We start from the raw sequence: 16,257 nt of genomic DNA on the forward strand, positions 1-16,257 counted from the left end.
CTGTTCATTTGACTGTTTAAAAAGCCTTTGAAGACCAGTTTACACTTTTACCAGCATTAAAGTGGTTATATATACAATCACTGGAAACTGAAACAAGACATGCTGGCCTTTTTGAATTGATATTTACTGGTATATGATACCATTTTTATACTCAGAGTTTATTTGGTAAACTCTTCTGATAAATGGGTCTGTGCAAAAGTATATGATAGTACTAACTATATATATATATATATATATATATATATATATATATATATATATATATATATATATATATATATATATACGTGTGTGTATTTATATATTTCTCTTCTTTAAGTACCGGAATCCCATGCGTCTGCTTGGTGCTATATTACAAGACTAGGAGTCATTGAGATATCTGAAAACTGAAATAAAACGAACACCACGTAGTGTCGATGAGTGCTCTGTTGATAATATACTCAACAATATACCCATATTCTTAATTTATTTAAATTAAAAATACTTTCTGAAATTATATGCAGTGCAAGTCCAAAATCAGTCTGAAATCTTGTGCTTGGACCCATGCAGTGTGCAAACACGTGCACACTTCTCTAGCACTCAATTCATCTCAGTCCACTTTTGTGCTTTCCATTCGAATCATGGAAACGGCAGTCCATTGCAAAAGGCAGGAATTTCTCAGTCTTTCCCTGTTTAAATGTCAGTTTTTGTACATTTAATAGATGATTGCTTGTTTCACTTGCAGACGCTGACCCACTCTGTTATCGTGCACTCTTCGCACACAACATAACAGCACCAGTGGAACTTGCAATTGCAGCGTTCGCTGCGAGTCTGCTGTAAGATGTTGTGGCCCCGGCCACAGCACAGGCTCTCACAGTTTTCCATTCCCTGGCTGGTCTTGTTACAGATCCGACCCTGCGTCCCAGCAGAGTCCGATCCAGGGTCCCTCTCGCAGAAATCCGGGGACTTCTCAAAATAGACCAGATCGTTTGCATTGGCTCTCCGTCGGTGTGTTGGATGGGCATGCTCCACCTGACCTGTGTTTCTGTTGTGGGCTTTGATTAGCGTGGCGATATTAAAGCGTTCCTTCAGCAGAGAGCCCACCGTTCTGAACTCTGGAGTCACCTGCCAGCAGGTCTTGAGCTGACAGCTTCCTGATGTGCCATGGCATTTGCATTTCCTCCTCATGTGGTCCACCACAACCTGCACACAAGCAAAACAGATGAGGAAGATGTTAATATCTGGAAACCACAGCATCTGGACCATACCTGGCAATCTATACTTTGCAATGCATTAGTGGAAAATCATCTGGGCCCTTATTAGTTGAATCACTGATTTGTGATGAATGGAATAAGAAACAGATATTAATAGATGAGTCAATGACATTTAAAAGTGAACACAGTAAGGAAAATTAGTTCTTAATTATTTTAATTTTTTTTATTAAAAATATAGTTTTTAAATCTTTTAATAACGGAACTGTTGATGGACAACGTTTCAAATTACATATGTGAGAAATGATTCCTCAATCATTGATTCCTGCCCTCTTTCAACTACATCTACGAGGACCTAATTAAAGAGCCACACAGATGGGAAATCAAAAATTACCTGTATTACAGTGTATGATGTAGCTGTCCATCAGTGTAAACAATGTGTAAAGTAATTAAACCAAAAAGTACACGATTTATAAAGTTATTGGCTTCTAAAGTAAGGAGTCGACTCTGAATCGCTGAAACGAGTCGTTATAGATTTCAAATCTTTTGCCCATCTCTATGTACGTCACTAGAACACTTTGCAGAATAATCTCCGCCTACCGTCTTGGGATAAACGAAGCTCTGACCTGCCCCACCCCCCACACAGACACTCTGGTTAGCAGTTGGTGTGATAGCATCATGTCGAGGAGACAGTGTGTTTTTAATTGTTAAGGCAAGTTTGTTTTATTTTCACTGCCAAAGAATGAAGATCAGAAGAACCAATGGCTAAAATTCATTTTTACCACAATACCAGAGCAGTACAACAAATCCCTTTTGTTGTGTTCACAACATTTCACTGATGACTGCTTTTCTAATCTCGGTGAGTACAAGGCAGGATTTTCAAAGCGTTTGGCCATAAAAGAGGGTTCATTACCAACTTTATTTAGACCAACAAGCATCTCCGAATCACAACGCGAAGTATGATTATGAAGTTATGTGTCTGTTTTCTCCCGAGCGTCTTATCAGTATGTGTGCTGTCTGCAGTCTTTATCTGTGCTGAACTTCATTTACAAACACGTCATTAAAATGAAGTGTAACAAGTGCTGCTAACAGATATTCTGTGATAAAGTAATCCATATCAAAACAACGCGATGTCTGTTTTTCATGTCTCCCTTCATTATATCTAATGTGACCATGCCCCCGCGCTGAACGCGCTATTCAGATTCAAACTGAAGCGCGCGGCTTGAATACGCACACACAGAAGAAAAAGCAGCGAGATTGTTCAAGTTTTTTATTTTACTGTTTGCTTCGCGATGAGAGGAATAAGACATAATTCTCCCTAAACAGATGCTAACGCATAGTTTACCGTGAAGTTGTGTGCGGAACAACCAATCAAAACTATGTCAGTTGACCAATCAGAACAAAGTATGCTACCGAAAGGTGGGGTTTAAGGAAACTGAATCTTTTGAACAACTTCGCGCGAACCGTTTGGGGATCTCTGAGAATTGAGGTAATTTTAAAATGATATTTTGACAAAATGACAATGTTTTTTAACCTTGGATGGATTTAAACCTATTGTACAGGACTTATAAACAGTGATAGGAAGCTTAGAATTTTACTGGCTCGTTAATAGCTAAAGGAAAAAATTATTTAAATATTATGAATAAATTCATATAACTCATTAAGCTTTTCATTAAGGTCATGAAAAATTATAAAGAAGATTCCTTTCTACGAATTAAAGTTCCTGTTTTTTGTATTGTTTTGTTTTCTGCATGCTTCTACATGTTGGTTGGACCACAAGACTTGTCAAATGAAATGTCAATTTGGCTGACAACATTTTTTAAAGTACTTTAATTATCACTTTATGATATGACTTTTTATGATACACTTTTATTTATAAAATCTGAACAGTTCTATCACCCTGACATTATTGACTTTATGCACACCAAAAAACAAAAAACAAAAAAAAAATCATAAATTAAAATCCATGCAGAAGAGGCATGTTCAAGTCATTGTACATAATGCAAGAAAAATTATTAACAAAATAAATTAATAAATCCAGATGAAGAACAACATATATTCATTCTAGTATTACTCATGCACTTTTTTTTTCTCTGTGGTTATTAGTTCCATCACATGACATTTCAGAGTTGGAGATGAGGATGCCCTACTCACAAGTTCAGACCTCCCATTCTCTCAACAATGCACTTGTCTGTCATCCCCAGCTATAAACTTTTAGATCCAATTACCAAGAGGAAGAGGGGCCACCCTCACGACTGACAGATGCCCCAGCACCCACCCATATCAACAACACAAGCACAAACATTAAGGCTTAGCAATCCCACATTTCACACTGTCTCAGGCTTCCTAGCGCTCACCGCGGGACAAAACACAGTTTGAACATCTTTAGAGATAAGTCGAGTTTTGTCTGTCAAAACTCAATGGATTAGGTTTCACTGTATAAAATGAACCTGTGCTATTTCACGTCACTCAGCCATGGCCTGTGTTTTTATTTCTTCAGTTTCCCCCCTCCTATGCCGTGGTGTCACAATCCAGGACATATTTTTTCAGTTTCTGAAATGACTCAAAACAACTTTTCGATCCTCCAGGGCCAAGGTCTGCTAAAACGCAATGTTCTGACAACTGTTGCCGTTCACCTCGAGTCGCAGGTCACTTTCAGCAGTTGTCAAAAGCAGACATCTCCCATGCCTGAAGATCGTGACTTCTTCAGGCTATACGGTTTGCATGCCGGTGGTTTCTATTTCAAGCTCTTAGCCACCATAGGTGCGCATGCAAATGGAGCAGGTCTATTTTATATGAATGGGCTCAAAGAGTCAAGAGACATAAAACAGATATCACACCCATACTGAGGCCAAAGATAACACTGATCAATCACAACAATACGCCCACAATGGCAAATCAGGTACTACAAAACTGTTTTGACAAAACACCAGAATTTCAGGCTGATCTCGCTCAGTCTGAGGTGAACACCTCTGTGAAGCATTAACAAAGATTAACCCGTGTATCACCAGCATCATGTCAGGGTCATTGTTTCGAAAGACTTCAGCCTTTCAAAAGGAAGCCAAATCAGTTCCCTGGGGGCCGATGCGATGCGGGTACAGACAAATAAGGATATTCAAATCCTTGCACTTTGAGTGCCGAGAACCTGACGGCAATTTAAATGTCACACCTCCAGCAGTTAGGAAGTGGACATGCCTGCTCTTGCCATGTGCGGCCTGTGCTGAGGAAGCTACAGGGTTGGGATGGAAGATCGCAGGGTCTGATTGCTCTTCTTCCTCCTCTGCCTGGACTTGGCACCTAATGGCAGGAGCAGTGTGGGTGCGAGGCAGTGGAGGAAGCGAGGAAGAGACAGGAAGTGCTCTCTTGGAAGCTGCCGCCCTGCTTAAGTGACAACAGGATAATCTATCGGGTGTGTGGAGAGGTGGAGCATCTGACTGAAGCCTGGCAGACTGTCTAGCCTGAGGAGCTACAGATGAAGTGCAGGAAGCGCAGCTCATTCGTGCGTCTGCCATGAACAGATTAAAATCCTTAAAGTAAAGCCTGTCAAGCCTCTGCACCACCCTGCTAGCACAGAATGAAACTTGAGAAACAATGGGCTTTATCAACACATTTGCTTTTCAACGTATCTTACCTTTCTATAGGGAAACAGGGCTTCATATGTAAAGAGACATACCGGTACATTTATACGCAACCTGCAAGCAATCGAGGTTGGTATCGAGCACAGAGCAAACCTATGACATGTATTTGGCAGATTCGCCGTGGAAGAAGTGTTGCAGTTATTCACCAGCATTTGATGTGTACAGCAAAACGTGGTGCTCCAGAGCTACAGCAACACAGCAGAAGCCACTATAAATGGATCTGCAAGCAAAACATATTAGTGCCTATAAATGTGCACATTTTCTTTTCCGAAATTCAGTGGATGTGGATGTTTTCAAGGGTGTGCTGTAATTTCATTGGTGCAGAGCAAATTGAGAGCCACATCTGGGACACTTTAATTAAAAAAAAAAGTGAGACAGGCTCACCCATAAACTGGCACCAGACTGAGATCAAGTAAAACACATTGGTAGCACATTTGGACCACAGGCAGTATACACGAAATACAGATGCAAGTCCCCTCAAGTCAGATGCTTTTTCCTTCACAATACATCAACAATGTAAAAACTAATAATTAAATTAAGTAGCTTTTACAATAATATTCAATTTTTTGGGACTTGTCAATTAAGCCATTATAGCTTAATACTTTCGAGAATACTATCAACCTGAAACAACATTTGCGACACATGTAACTTTTTTAATGTGCTGCATTTTTGCATGGAATTTTATTTTGTTCATCCGGATTTCACTGGGGCGAAAAATGTTCGGCTATGATATTGTGGGTGAAAATAATTTTTCTCTGTCATGCCGCCTTTTCAGAAGTAATTTAAACAAGTAGAGAAACTTATTACATTTTAATGAAAGAAATATTACTGCTTTTAAAGAAAAAAAAATGTTAGTCTCTCAGTAGTTTCCATTACAGAGTTTCCAAATGTCAACAATTCCCCAGAAACGTACCACTTCTTGTACAATTAACGGGTGCCTGTTATTCTAAATAAAAATAACTTTCAAATAACTCATTCAATTTATGTTTCTTTATTAATTTGAGGTATTTATAAAGTACATTTCAAACTCTAGTTAAAGCGAGTGAATCATTGTCATTTATTCCTCTTAAAAACATGCTCAGTGTTAGCCAGCTGTGCACTCTTCTTCTTGGTCTTTTATGTCAAATGTAAGTGTGCATATTTTTAAAAACACATGAAACAAATAATTCAATAATGATTTGTTTCATGTGTTCAGAAAAATCAGCGCACATTAATAAATGCACATTTTTCATGCACAAGTGCAGTAATATACTCAATACTCCATTTATAAAAAAATGCCAATGAGAAAATACATCACAGCTATTCCAATGTGGCACAAAACTGCCATATGGCAACAAGGTTTTTTTCCTGTCTGATAAAGAGTTTCCACATGGCAGTGTTCATATTCCTTCAATTTAGTGTAAAACTATTCCAGATAATGTTGATCTGAGAACAAAGGCATCCATGTATGAAATTTAGATCCACAAAGAACAGCTTGAGGAGCAGTAAAGCCAGCACCCCTGTATGGGTGACAAAAGTAAAGCTGTAGAGAAAATCAAATGTGCTATGGCTTAAACTTTTGCATTACTAATTTCTTTAATGTCTGCAATGCAATTCATTCTCATCATTTTTGTGAATGTGAGCGTGAAAGAAAATTGAAAGGTCATGATGTCTTTATCTACATTACAGCTATATTTATGTCTAAAATCTTTGCATGCCAGGCCAAAAATCAGGAACATATTAATGTCTGTCACCACAGAAAGAGACAATCATGTGTGGAGCACTTTTGTGTTCAGGGCTTTGTAGTCGCAGTAAGACACCGTTAGGTAGGCTATAAGCTGGATACTTCACTTAAGATCTAGGACAAAATGATGACAGGGTGCCTGACAGCATGATCCTCCATCTAATGGCTCTTGATGAATTGCTGAATGAGTTTTGCTCCGTTCCTTTGATGTTTCAGAGGAGGCGTTCCAACAAAACCTCAATGTCCCAACACACGTCTTCATTAAAGTCTCGGACAAATGCATGACCAGACTGTGATGTATTTGGTAAATTAAACATGTTTAAATTTAAATCATGTGTGGTATACACAGCAAAGAAATGTAGAGGAAATGTCACTAATACTTTAAGGTCAAAACATTGTTCTTATAAACTGTGTTTCTGTACCGTCTCCTGCCCTTTGCTTGCTTTGCTCTAAAAGTAGAAATGCCGCATGGCTTTCCAACCGGTCTTCATTGAGTGGAAGGAGCTCCAATGAAAACATGCAAAAAATAATTTACAACCCCACTAGACGTTGCCATGTAATCGGCAACTACTGCAACCATAAAAACATGCCCTGTTCTTTTTGCCCTGCCGATCCATATAATGTTGCCAGAGGCAGTGAATGGCAAATACTAAAACAATACAATTAAATCGATTCTCTTCATGCAGTTTCCTTTTTTTTCCCCTCTGTGTTGCCCTGGCCAGTGACAGACTGTTTAAAAGTTGTATTTGGGGAAGGAAGGGCGAATGTCTTTCTACTTCCCGCTGTGTTTGATGTCTAAAATCTTTTGCTGGCTTTAAACATCTGTTTCCAAATAGCCAGCAGCCACTAATTAGAGCTTTTAACAAGACTGAACGTCGTGAGAACCAGAGGGTGGGCATGAGGCGACATGTACATCCCAGTAAAGTCACTACATTCCTCGACAAGCGACTACCTTTCCCGGGGAGGGAGGTAGGGGAGTATTGTGTCACAAACCTTGCAAATAAAAAAGCTCTGCGATACAGAGCGTCCTAGCCAGCCGGGACCCCTACCTCACATCACCCATCTGCCAAAATGATGAGACCCAACTGCCAAAGACAATGGGCTAGGCAGAGAAAAACATAAATATTTCATGAATTGTGAGAAGATGAGTTTAATTAAAGATTGAAGATGAAGGATTTTGCCATTTTTCCTTTCTCATCCCACTGACACTGACTCGGGAAAACCTGCCAACAGTAACATATTTCGGTAGCTGCAAATTTTCTTGTCTAACTTTTTTCTGACAATCAGGTTCAGATGCCAAATAGGCTTACTGGCAGGAGCAGAAGAAATATTCCTGAACAATGGCGTCTCTCTCCGTACATCACACCCTCGCTGGCAGCTTGATCAAACGGCACACCTCCTAATTGAGCTTCACAGACAGAAATCCTGAACTTCCAGCATTCTTTATAGATCATCCAATATAAATAACAATTAATCAGTTTAGAAACTGATAACAATAAAAATCCTTTGAAATGTCATCTCAGAGTCCAAGAATGGGTGACTTTTGCCAGAAAAATCCACAATGATCATGATAATTATCATGATTAATCAGTAGACTGTGACATAATTCATCAATAACAGAGATTTTAGAAATATACCAAATTTACAGTCTCTAGAACGATGTGTCTTAGCTTATAGCGTGAGACAGAATTGGGCATGAGAATTAGTAGAAGTGCTTTAGACGGCAAACATGGCTACTATCTGTTACTTTATTTGGGACTGACCATGTTTTGTCTGAATAATCAAGGGAAGCAGAAAACTGATGGAACGATACAGAGACAAATTATAGAAGAGGAAGCAGCAAACAATGAACAATCTGCGACACTGTCTGTGTGGACCTGCCAGTGAAGCCAATCTGAGCTTATCGTGGTCATTTACACTTTAGCTCTGTACCGTCCCGATAAAGAGTGATAACAGAATAATCCATGATGATATCTTACCTCCCATGTCTAGAATGGCTGATGAGCTGTCACTGTGTGAGGAGCAGCCACACCAAAAGCAGTTCAAATAGCTAATATTGAAGTTACAAGCTATAGTGAAACTCTTAAAATACTGCTCAGTCAGTAGAGCATAACGATATCAATGCCAAGGCCATTGCTTTGATTCCCAGGGAATGCAAAAACTGGTAAAAATGTATCTTTTGAATGCAATTGAAGTTTCTATGAATAAAAGTGCCAGCTAAATTTAAAACGTTACCTCAGGATTACAAGAAGTGGTGGTTTATAAGAGTAGGAATAGTACAAACACTTATGTTCTATCCCAACAGCAGGAAGGCAGAGCTTTATATAATGAAGTTGAAAATAAGTTTCAGCAAATACGTTCTAATTCCTACAGTAAGTACTGACTAAAATGACTTTTAAGTGTTGTGAAGTAATGCCAACAGCCATGTCAAACCAAAATAACTGGCCTCAACCAATGAATACGCGGATAGTGGGCCTGCAAGAGTAATATGACAGGAATGGCATTACATTCTGCATGCAAGGTTTATTTCAACTAATTTTATTTACTTAACTTTCATGATCTTATGGACTTATGGACATAGACATACTACACATAGTTGACGCACATACACACTCTCATATTTGAAGTTTAAAGGGGGGGTGAAATGCTCGTTTTCACTCAATATCCTGTTAATCTTGAGTACCTATAGAGAAGTACTGCATCCTTCATAACTCCAAAAAGTCTTTAGTTTTATTATATTCATAAGAGAAAGATAGTCTCGGGATTTTTCTCGGAAAAACATGACCGGCTGGAGGCGTGACGTGTGGGCGGAGCTAAAGAATCACGAGCGCCAGTAGGCTTTTGTGTTGAGAGCATGTGGAAGCTGTGACATTACCGTGAGGGAAAAACCATCATCCAAAAAAAACAATAGCTTACAGTCAGATTCAGCCGTTTATTTATAATCCAGAATCAGATGCCGAGGCTGAAACTGAACGAAAGCAGCAGCAGCAACGACTCGGTCCGAGCGGGGCTCGAACCCTTCGAAATGCAGGGAACAAACAAAAACACTTGCACAACTCTGTTGATGCTCTGTAAAAATAAACTCCATCCACTGGTCCCTTAATGCTGTTTTTTTTTTTTTAAATGCTTAGAAAAAACTGTCACTTTTGGGATTGTTGACTTGGACTGCAGAGTGAAGAAGAAAAACAGTGAACAAGTGGCCAGATAACTTAAAAAAATCCCTCGGATCTGTTGGAAAGACAGTTCTGGATGCTCCTCATGAAGATGGGACTATATCCAGAGTGTTATCAAAGTAAAGAGGAATGAATCTAAAATATAAAATAGTTTTGATTTGTCTAACATTTTTGGTTGATAAATAAATTTGGAAAAATATGTGTTATTTCATATGTCTGATGACCTTGTGTTCTATACAACAAACTGCATCATACAGACTTTTTTTTTTTTTTACTACAGCAGTGCCCTTTGATGAAACACAAGGCCTTTAGGATCCCTAATTGAGAATGTGGATGTCAATGGTCATTTTGAGAGATAGGAGGCAGTAATGCACTCATAAGTCTGCGATCTGCCGTAAAGCAAGAAGAAAAAGAAAAGACGCATCATGGGACGGCTGAAGAAAAAGACGCGAACACGCCCAGGACAGTTCGGACAATGTGGTGAATAACAGGTAAATTATTATATAAATACTGTTCAGTTTCTTGCACAGACTGATCTTTTTGTATCTTTGCACATCACTGTACCATCACGAGCCGCAGGGTTTAATTTGGTTTTGTTTGTCTATGTTTTTTTTTTTTTTTTACTTTTAAAGCCGTGATTTCCATTCACTTATATTATATCACTGAATGGCTGCATAGGTTTGAGTTAAAAATCTTGCTTTGTGTTCTACTGAAGAAACAAAGTCACCTACATCTTGGATGCCCTGGGGGTAAGCAGATAAACATCAAATTTGCATTTTTGGGTGAACTATCCCTTTAACCGCTCAGTGCCGCTAATGTGTCTCTTATTATCTAATTAGTACAACAACACAAAGAGACAACACCTCAATCCCTTACATCACACATTGCCACCAGGAGGGACTCACTGATCAAAGGCAACACCAGGGAAGGCATATTTTGATAAAGCTTAAATGCCTTTTAAACATTCCCAAATCCAAAGATAACATATTTCAGAGAAGCACATGTTTGCTTTTGGTCGAGTGGAGTTATTGCTCATTTAAGTGTTTTGCTGTTGGTAGGTGGTTCAGGGGGGTGCATGGAGATCGGAAAAGATTCATGAGAGCACCTAATTGAGCATAGACGGGGCACCAGCTCGTACGTTTACATGCAGGCAGGAGCTCAGGCAAAAAGTTCAACAAACCTCTCGCAATACCAGGGCCTCGCTTTAGAAAAACCAACTATCGCACGACTCAGGGAACGCACAAACAAAAATGTTACGCTTGGCAAAACGGGCAGGGATGAAGCTTTCAAGAGCACAGCTGCAACATGAGTGTCCCTTCATGTTTAACCGCCGCTCTAAGGAAATCTGTAGCTTCTAGGTACATCAAAAGGAGGAACTCAACAGCTATTGTCTCCTATAGTACATGTGACACGGTTATAGTATCTCAGTAGAAAAGAGGCGCTCATCTTTGAACATGGGTTTTAACGCACATTAAAAGGGAGCGTAAGATGATCCCTTGCACTCTTTGGAAATGCAATCCAACACTGCTGATTCATTCAGGCTTAGTGTCACACATCACACACACAACCAACATAACGCTGTCTCTCACCTGCCTGCCAACTCTGTTGTTGTGAAGTCTCATCCTGGAGTGAATGTCTCTGTACGTCTCACGGGAGTCCAGGAAGTCCTTGGAGAAGCGTTCCCCAAACTCTACATTGGGACTGCAGCCGCCCCATTCCCAGGAGTCCTGGGGGCCAAGAGCGTCGGCGGGAAAGTGTTCCATCACACCATGCACCATGCCTTTCCCCCGGTTAATGGCCTCCAGCTGGAGACGGTTCAGTTTGATCCTGAATGCCTCCTCATCGCCTCTGCGTTTCTCATCACAGCCGCAGGCCTTCAGCTTGCCCATGGCGCAGGCGTTGGATACGGCATGCACCACTCCGGCCGCTGCGATGGCATAGGCAAATGCGCTTTCTCTGAATCCTGCCAAAGAGACAATAAAAGGGATTATTTAGGCAAGCCTCACTTAAACATTGTCTATAAGCTCCCCACTTTGCCCTGGAAATGTTTTCTCTGTGCTTTATGCAGAAGATTGCTATCACATTCAAGGAGAAACCGCACTAGCCCTGATGTTTGACAGAAGTACCGGTATACTCCTTCTCACAACAAGCAACAGAAAGACCTCACAGGACAAAGTTAGTGAATACTGTGCTGAGCTTAAGCATCCAAAGCATGCACATGCAGGAACAATGGAAAAGGTGTGGAGGGCTCTGGTTAAAGTGGCTAAGCACAGACATGCTCATCTGTGCACAGGCTCTGTGCTGAGCTCAAAACGTGGCTACAATTAACCTGGCTACTGTTAGTGGCTGTTTGAGCTGTACTAATCACATGCCGCTCATCTGGATTTCAGCTCTCATCCGCTGCGCTATTTATTGGACCTGAAGTGTGGCAGACTTTAAGGCTTTCCGACAAGATTTTAAGAAATTCCTCAGCAAATACGTTCGAACACATGAGAGCCATATGTTAGCAGTAGCAAGTTATGTTATTGTTCTTGTATAACAGTATTTAATTACACAGTTTTTTTCTCCCTCTGCAGGTTTTGTGCTAAAGGCTTGTTGAAAGCTAATGGTCTCAAAAAAAAATAAAAAAATAACCGTAGGTCTCATAAAAGCAGACTCTCCTGAATGACTTTCAGGGACAGATGGGGAATTAAAGAAGGCCATGCTCAGGAACATGAAAGAGCCCATAAAGGCTAAATAGTTTATAGTTCCTTCTGCCTGTTCAAAGCAAAGAGCACTTCCAAACAAAGTAACAACAAACAAATGAGCTGCTGTTTTAATGCATCTAAGTATATTATTCTTAAGATGATATTTTGCCTTGTATCTTTCTTTATTTTTTTATTTTATTATTATGCTTGAGACATTGTTTGTATGTTTATCTGTCCTGTACGTTGCGGTGAGCCAAAGAAAAATGTCCACCCCGGTGGAAAATAAAGATTTATTCTATTCTATTCTATTCTATTCTTCAGCATGAAAAAAGACCCACTAAAGTATACATTCAAAATTACTGTACATTTTTTTTAATAATAATAATATATATATCAGCCTGGTAAATGTCTAAGATCTGAAATAAAATATGGATACATGAAAATATTAAATTAAAATATAAAAGTGAAAGCCTATGAAATTACTATCTTGACATTTAAATGACCAGCAATCTGAAAGCATATGAATCTCTCTCTTCCTTTCTCTCTCTCTCTATAGATGTCATACAAAATTTGTATTTTTAATGATTAAATCACTAAGAGAAAAAAAAAATCTATGTGCCCGATTAATGTCAGTGATCTGAAAGATATATGAGAAACTGAAAGGCTATGAAATTCCTATTTTGTCCTTCAGCATGCTGTGAAATATAATATAATGTACTGACAATGTATAATGACTTTTGCTTCTTTCATGAAATTACTTAACTTTAAATCATTTTTTTTTTTTCCTAGGTACGTCATTAAGAGGAGAAAAAACTCGGTTAATGTCAAAGATCTGAAAGAAACTCTACAAAAATATAAAAGCTTATTACCTCTGCATGACTGACTGTCTACAGTCATATGCATTTGTGTGACCTCTAAAGTTAGTTTATTGTTAATGATCATTCAAGAGAAACAGACATTTCCAAGTTTGAACAAGTTTTAAACTGGCCATGACCCTGTGTCTACCACTTAAAAAGTGTTTAATGCAGATTGGGGCTTGTTTTTTCAGAATGCAGCCTCGCCTCACCTCCGTGTCCTGTTTTGTCCATCTCTGGCAATTACAAATGACTAGTTAGCCTTTAAAACTTAAATCAGGTGTGAAGCAGTCAGTGTATGAAATTCATTATGTTTTCCAAAAATGCTTGCTGATGGCAGAGCTGCTCTTGAGGCACAGAACAAAGATCGGAGATGAGACATCTGAATGATGTTCAATTGATCATTTCAAAATACACAGGAACTCACACCTATTAACCCACCCATCCACCCACAGTGACATACACACTCACGCAGAGAAGACCTGCAAGCTGAAATACACACACGAGCGTGCAAACATGACACCAGCCAGAGCAGTGTTTTTTTTTTTTTTTTTTTTTTTTTTGCAATCCTCTCATGATTCTATGGGGGGCAAACGGCACTTAGGCGCAGCCAGGAGACACGGACATGGAAATGCTGTTTTAGATTTCCTTCCAAGCCAATGAAAGACCTGGAACAAATCAATCTAACAAATAATTTAAAGTGAGAGGCATGCCCGGCTGCGCTGATGGTGGAGGAAGTGGGAAAATGAATTAAAGATTGAAGGAAACTGTCACTTTGGGTTACAGAAACTAACTAAACAGGTTTATGCTTTTGCCACTGAGGGTTGGGAAAATGCTGAAAGCAAATTCACAGCACTTGGACTGGTAAAGAGTAAAATACATTAGCTGGCCAGGGAAGCCCTCTTGCAGGATATTTACATCCACTCTTTAAGTGATATATGCCTATGGCTGATAAAGCTTTTCTACTATCAAACATTTGTGTGTCTGCAATATTCAAACTTTAAGGATTAGTTAACCCATTATGAATTAGTTTCTAGCTAGCCAAATAATTAAGATGTAGTTGAGTATGTTAATGAAGTACGTATACCAAATTTATTTCAAACTCAGTTTTTGTACTTCTATACACCTAACTTTGCTAAACCAGATGAAAAAAAAAAAAAAAAGTCACAATTTCTACAAATGTTCAAGTTAATTTTGTTGCTTACCCCTACTGAAGACAACACTCTCATAGGGGATCTTGTTCCTGGTCTCCAGACTTGAGCAGTTCCAGCGGTGTCCTCTGAACTGATGCTGGCACTCATGGATGGCGATCTGGATGCCCTGTATGGCTGAGGCGGTCACATCTGGATGTCTCATACATACATCCAGCTGTTTCTTTGTCAGGCCGGGCAAGGTCAAACACACCGTGTTGGCATTGAGAATGGGGTCAAAGGGGATCTTTAGTCCCAGGATCTCATTTGAGTCTGCCCTAGAAGAGCAAATGAAACTTTATTATGTATCCAAATATATCTGCATGAAAAAAACGCAATAAATAAAGAGGTAATAAATAATAAATACCCTGTGTTCTTCTGCATTGTTTAAGCGTTTAGAATATACAAAGACCCTTTTATTACATACAAAACTGCTGTGGCACATTTTAAAGTGACAAAAGTACCACTGAGAAGCCTAATGCTCATGACTATTACAAAATACACCATGTGCTGGAAAAAGACACCATATACGTATACAAAATATGGCATCGAATGGGGCTGATTTGATGCAATTACGAATGAGTTAACTTGACAAATAGCAGATGCAATGTCCCTTCCATAACAGTACAAGTAAGAAAAGTTTTGTGAAGTAAATATAAGCAACTACAAACTTACCTAGGTGTATAAACTAACCACTACATTGCAAACTACCAGTACAATATAATAATATTAAAGGAAAATGCAAATAAAGAAATAAATAAACTGCAAACAAACTTTTCAAAAGTTTCACTGACATTAAATTAAGCTCTGGTAAAGCCATTATTTATTAGCAAAATTATTAAAATATACCAATAAATTAAAACTGAATCAATAGCCCACTTTATGACTTTATGACACGTACAATAGTTAAATTACAAAAGAGTGAAAAAAAATAAACTTTTCTCAAATATGTAAAAGCAATAACAGATGTACAAAACTTTAAAAACATGTTTTTGAAAGTTCTAGGATGCACGTACTGCAGAATATCAAGCCAGTTCATATTCGTGAGCAAATGTGTTGAGTGAATCAATATTCACCTGCAGAAACCAGTGCAATAGTTTAAATTTGACACGAAACAACTGAGCAAGTACTTACCTTTGAACTAGAAGCGACGCCAAAGCCAAAAAGCAGAAGAGTCGAAATAAAAAGTAATCCATGCTGCTGCTGGTGCTCTTCTGCAAAACTCTTTCACAACAACTCTTCTGCTTGAGGAGAAGATCCGTCCAATACGCGCACAGCTTCCCGGCGACCAGCTTCAGGTCGTCCAAATCCGACGAAAAATAAATTGATGCTGGAGAGTGCCACGCGATGTCGTGATACCTCATTCATGAAACCACTTCACAACTTTTCTGCTGGAGCTATCAGTTTGAGCTTTCAGAATGAATGAAAATGCGAGCCGACGCTGCGATATCATCTGACACAAGACACTCGTGTACACATCAGTACTCAGACTGAGCTATCTACTGTCTTCAGGACTTCTGATGTTTGCCTTATCTTGATGGCACTCAGACTACACTTAACTCTCTGCCAGCCCACCTCTACGTCAGCGCACACACTCACTCACACACACAGCGTTCTGCCGTACAGGACAAGTGCCTCATTAGACGAATCCCGATTGAACCGATAAACAGGGAAGTTACGACTCACTGGGACGTGAGGGATTGTTCGGGGACAGATAGAGAATGATAGAATCTAATGAGGTACTTTCATGCCATGAAAATGGATAAAAATAAATGGTGAAGGATTTGACTGAGACACGCGAC

At 39.2% G+C, this 16,257-nt stretch overlaps 1 protein-coding gene across 1 annotated transcript; it reads right to left on the reverse strand.

Moving 5' to 3' along the window:
• Positions 1–292: 292 nt before the first annotated feature.
• Positions 293–16,019, reverse strand: wnt10a (wingless-type MMTV integration site family, member 10a). The gene is made up of 4 exons (XM_026272045.1): positions 15,590–16,019; positions 14,471–14,733; positions 11,314–11,687; positions 293–1,182 (listed from the first exon to the last, which is right to left on the reverse strand). Exons 1-4 carry the CDS (start codon positions 15,817–15,819, stop codon positions 715–717), a joined length of 1,335 nt encoding a protein of 444 aa, XP_026127830.1. The 5' UTR covers positions 15,820–16,019; the 3' UTR covers positions 293–714.
• Between the last annotated feature and the right edge of the window lie 238 nt (positions 16,020–16,257).

Source organism: Carassius auratus, chromosome 9 (genome assembly GCF_003368295.1).
Source record: "Carassius auratus strain Wakin chromosome 9, ASM336829v1, whole genome shotgun sequence".
Classification (NCBI taxonomy): Eukaryota; Metazoa; Chordata; class Actinopteri; order Cypriniformes; family Cyprinidae; genus Carassius; species Carassius auratus.

Coding starts and splice junctions, on each gene's coding strand:
- wnt10a (XM_026272045.1), bottom strand. CDS start 15,819: ATGAGGTATCACGACATCGCGTGGCACTCTCCAGCATCAATTTATTTT. Junction 11,688..14,470: donor GAGTGTTGTCTTCAGTAGGG/GTAAGCAACAAA, acceptor TCTCTTTGGCAG/GATTCAGAGAAAGCGCATTT. Junction 1,183..11,313: donor ACAACAGAGTTGGCAGGCAG/GTGAGAGACAGC, acceptor GCTTGTGTGCAG/GTTGTGGTGGACCACATGAG.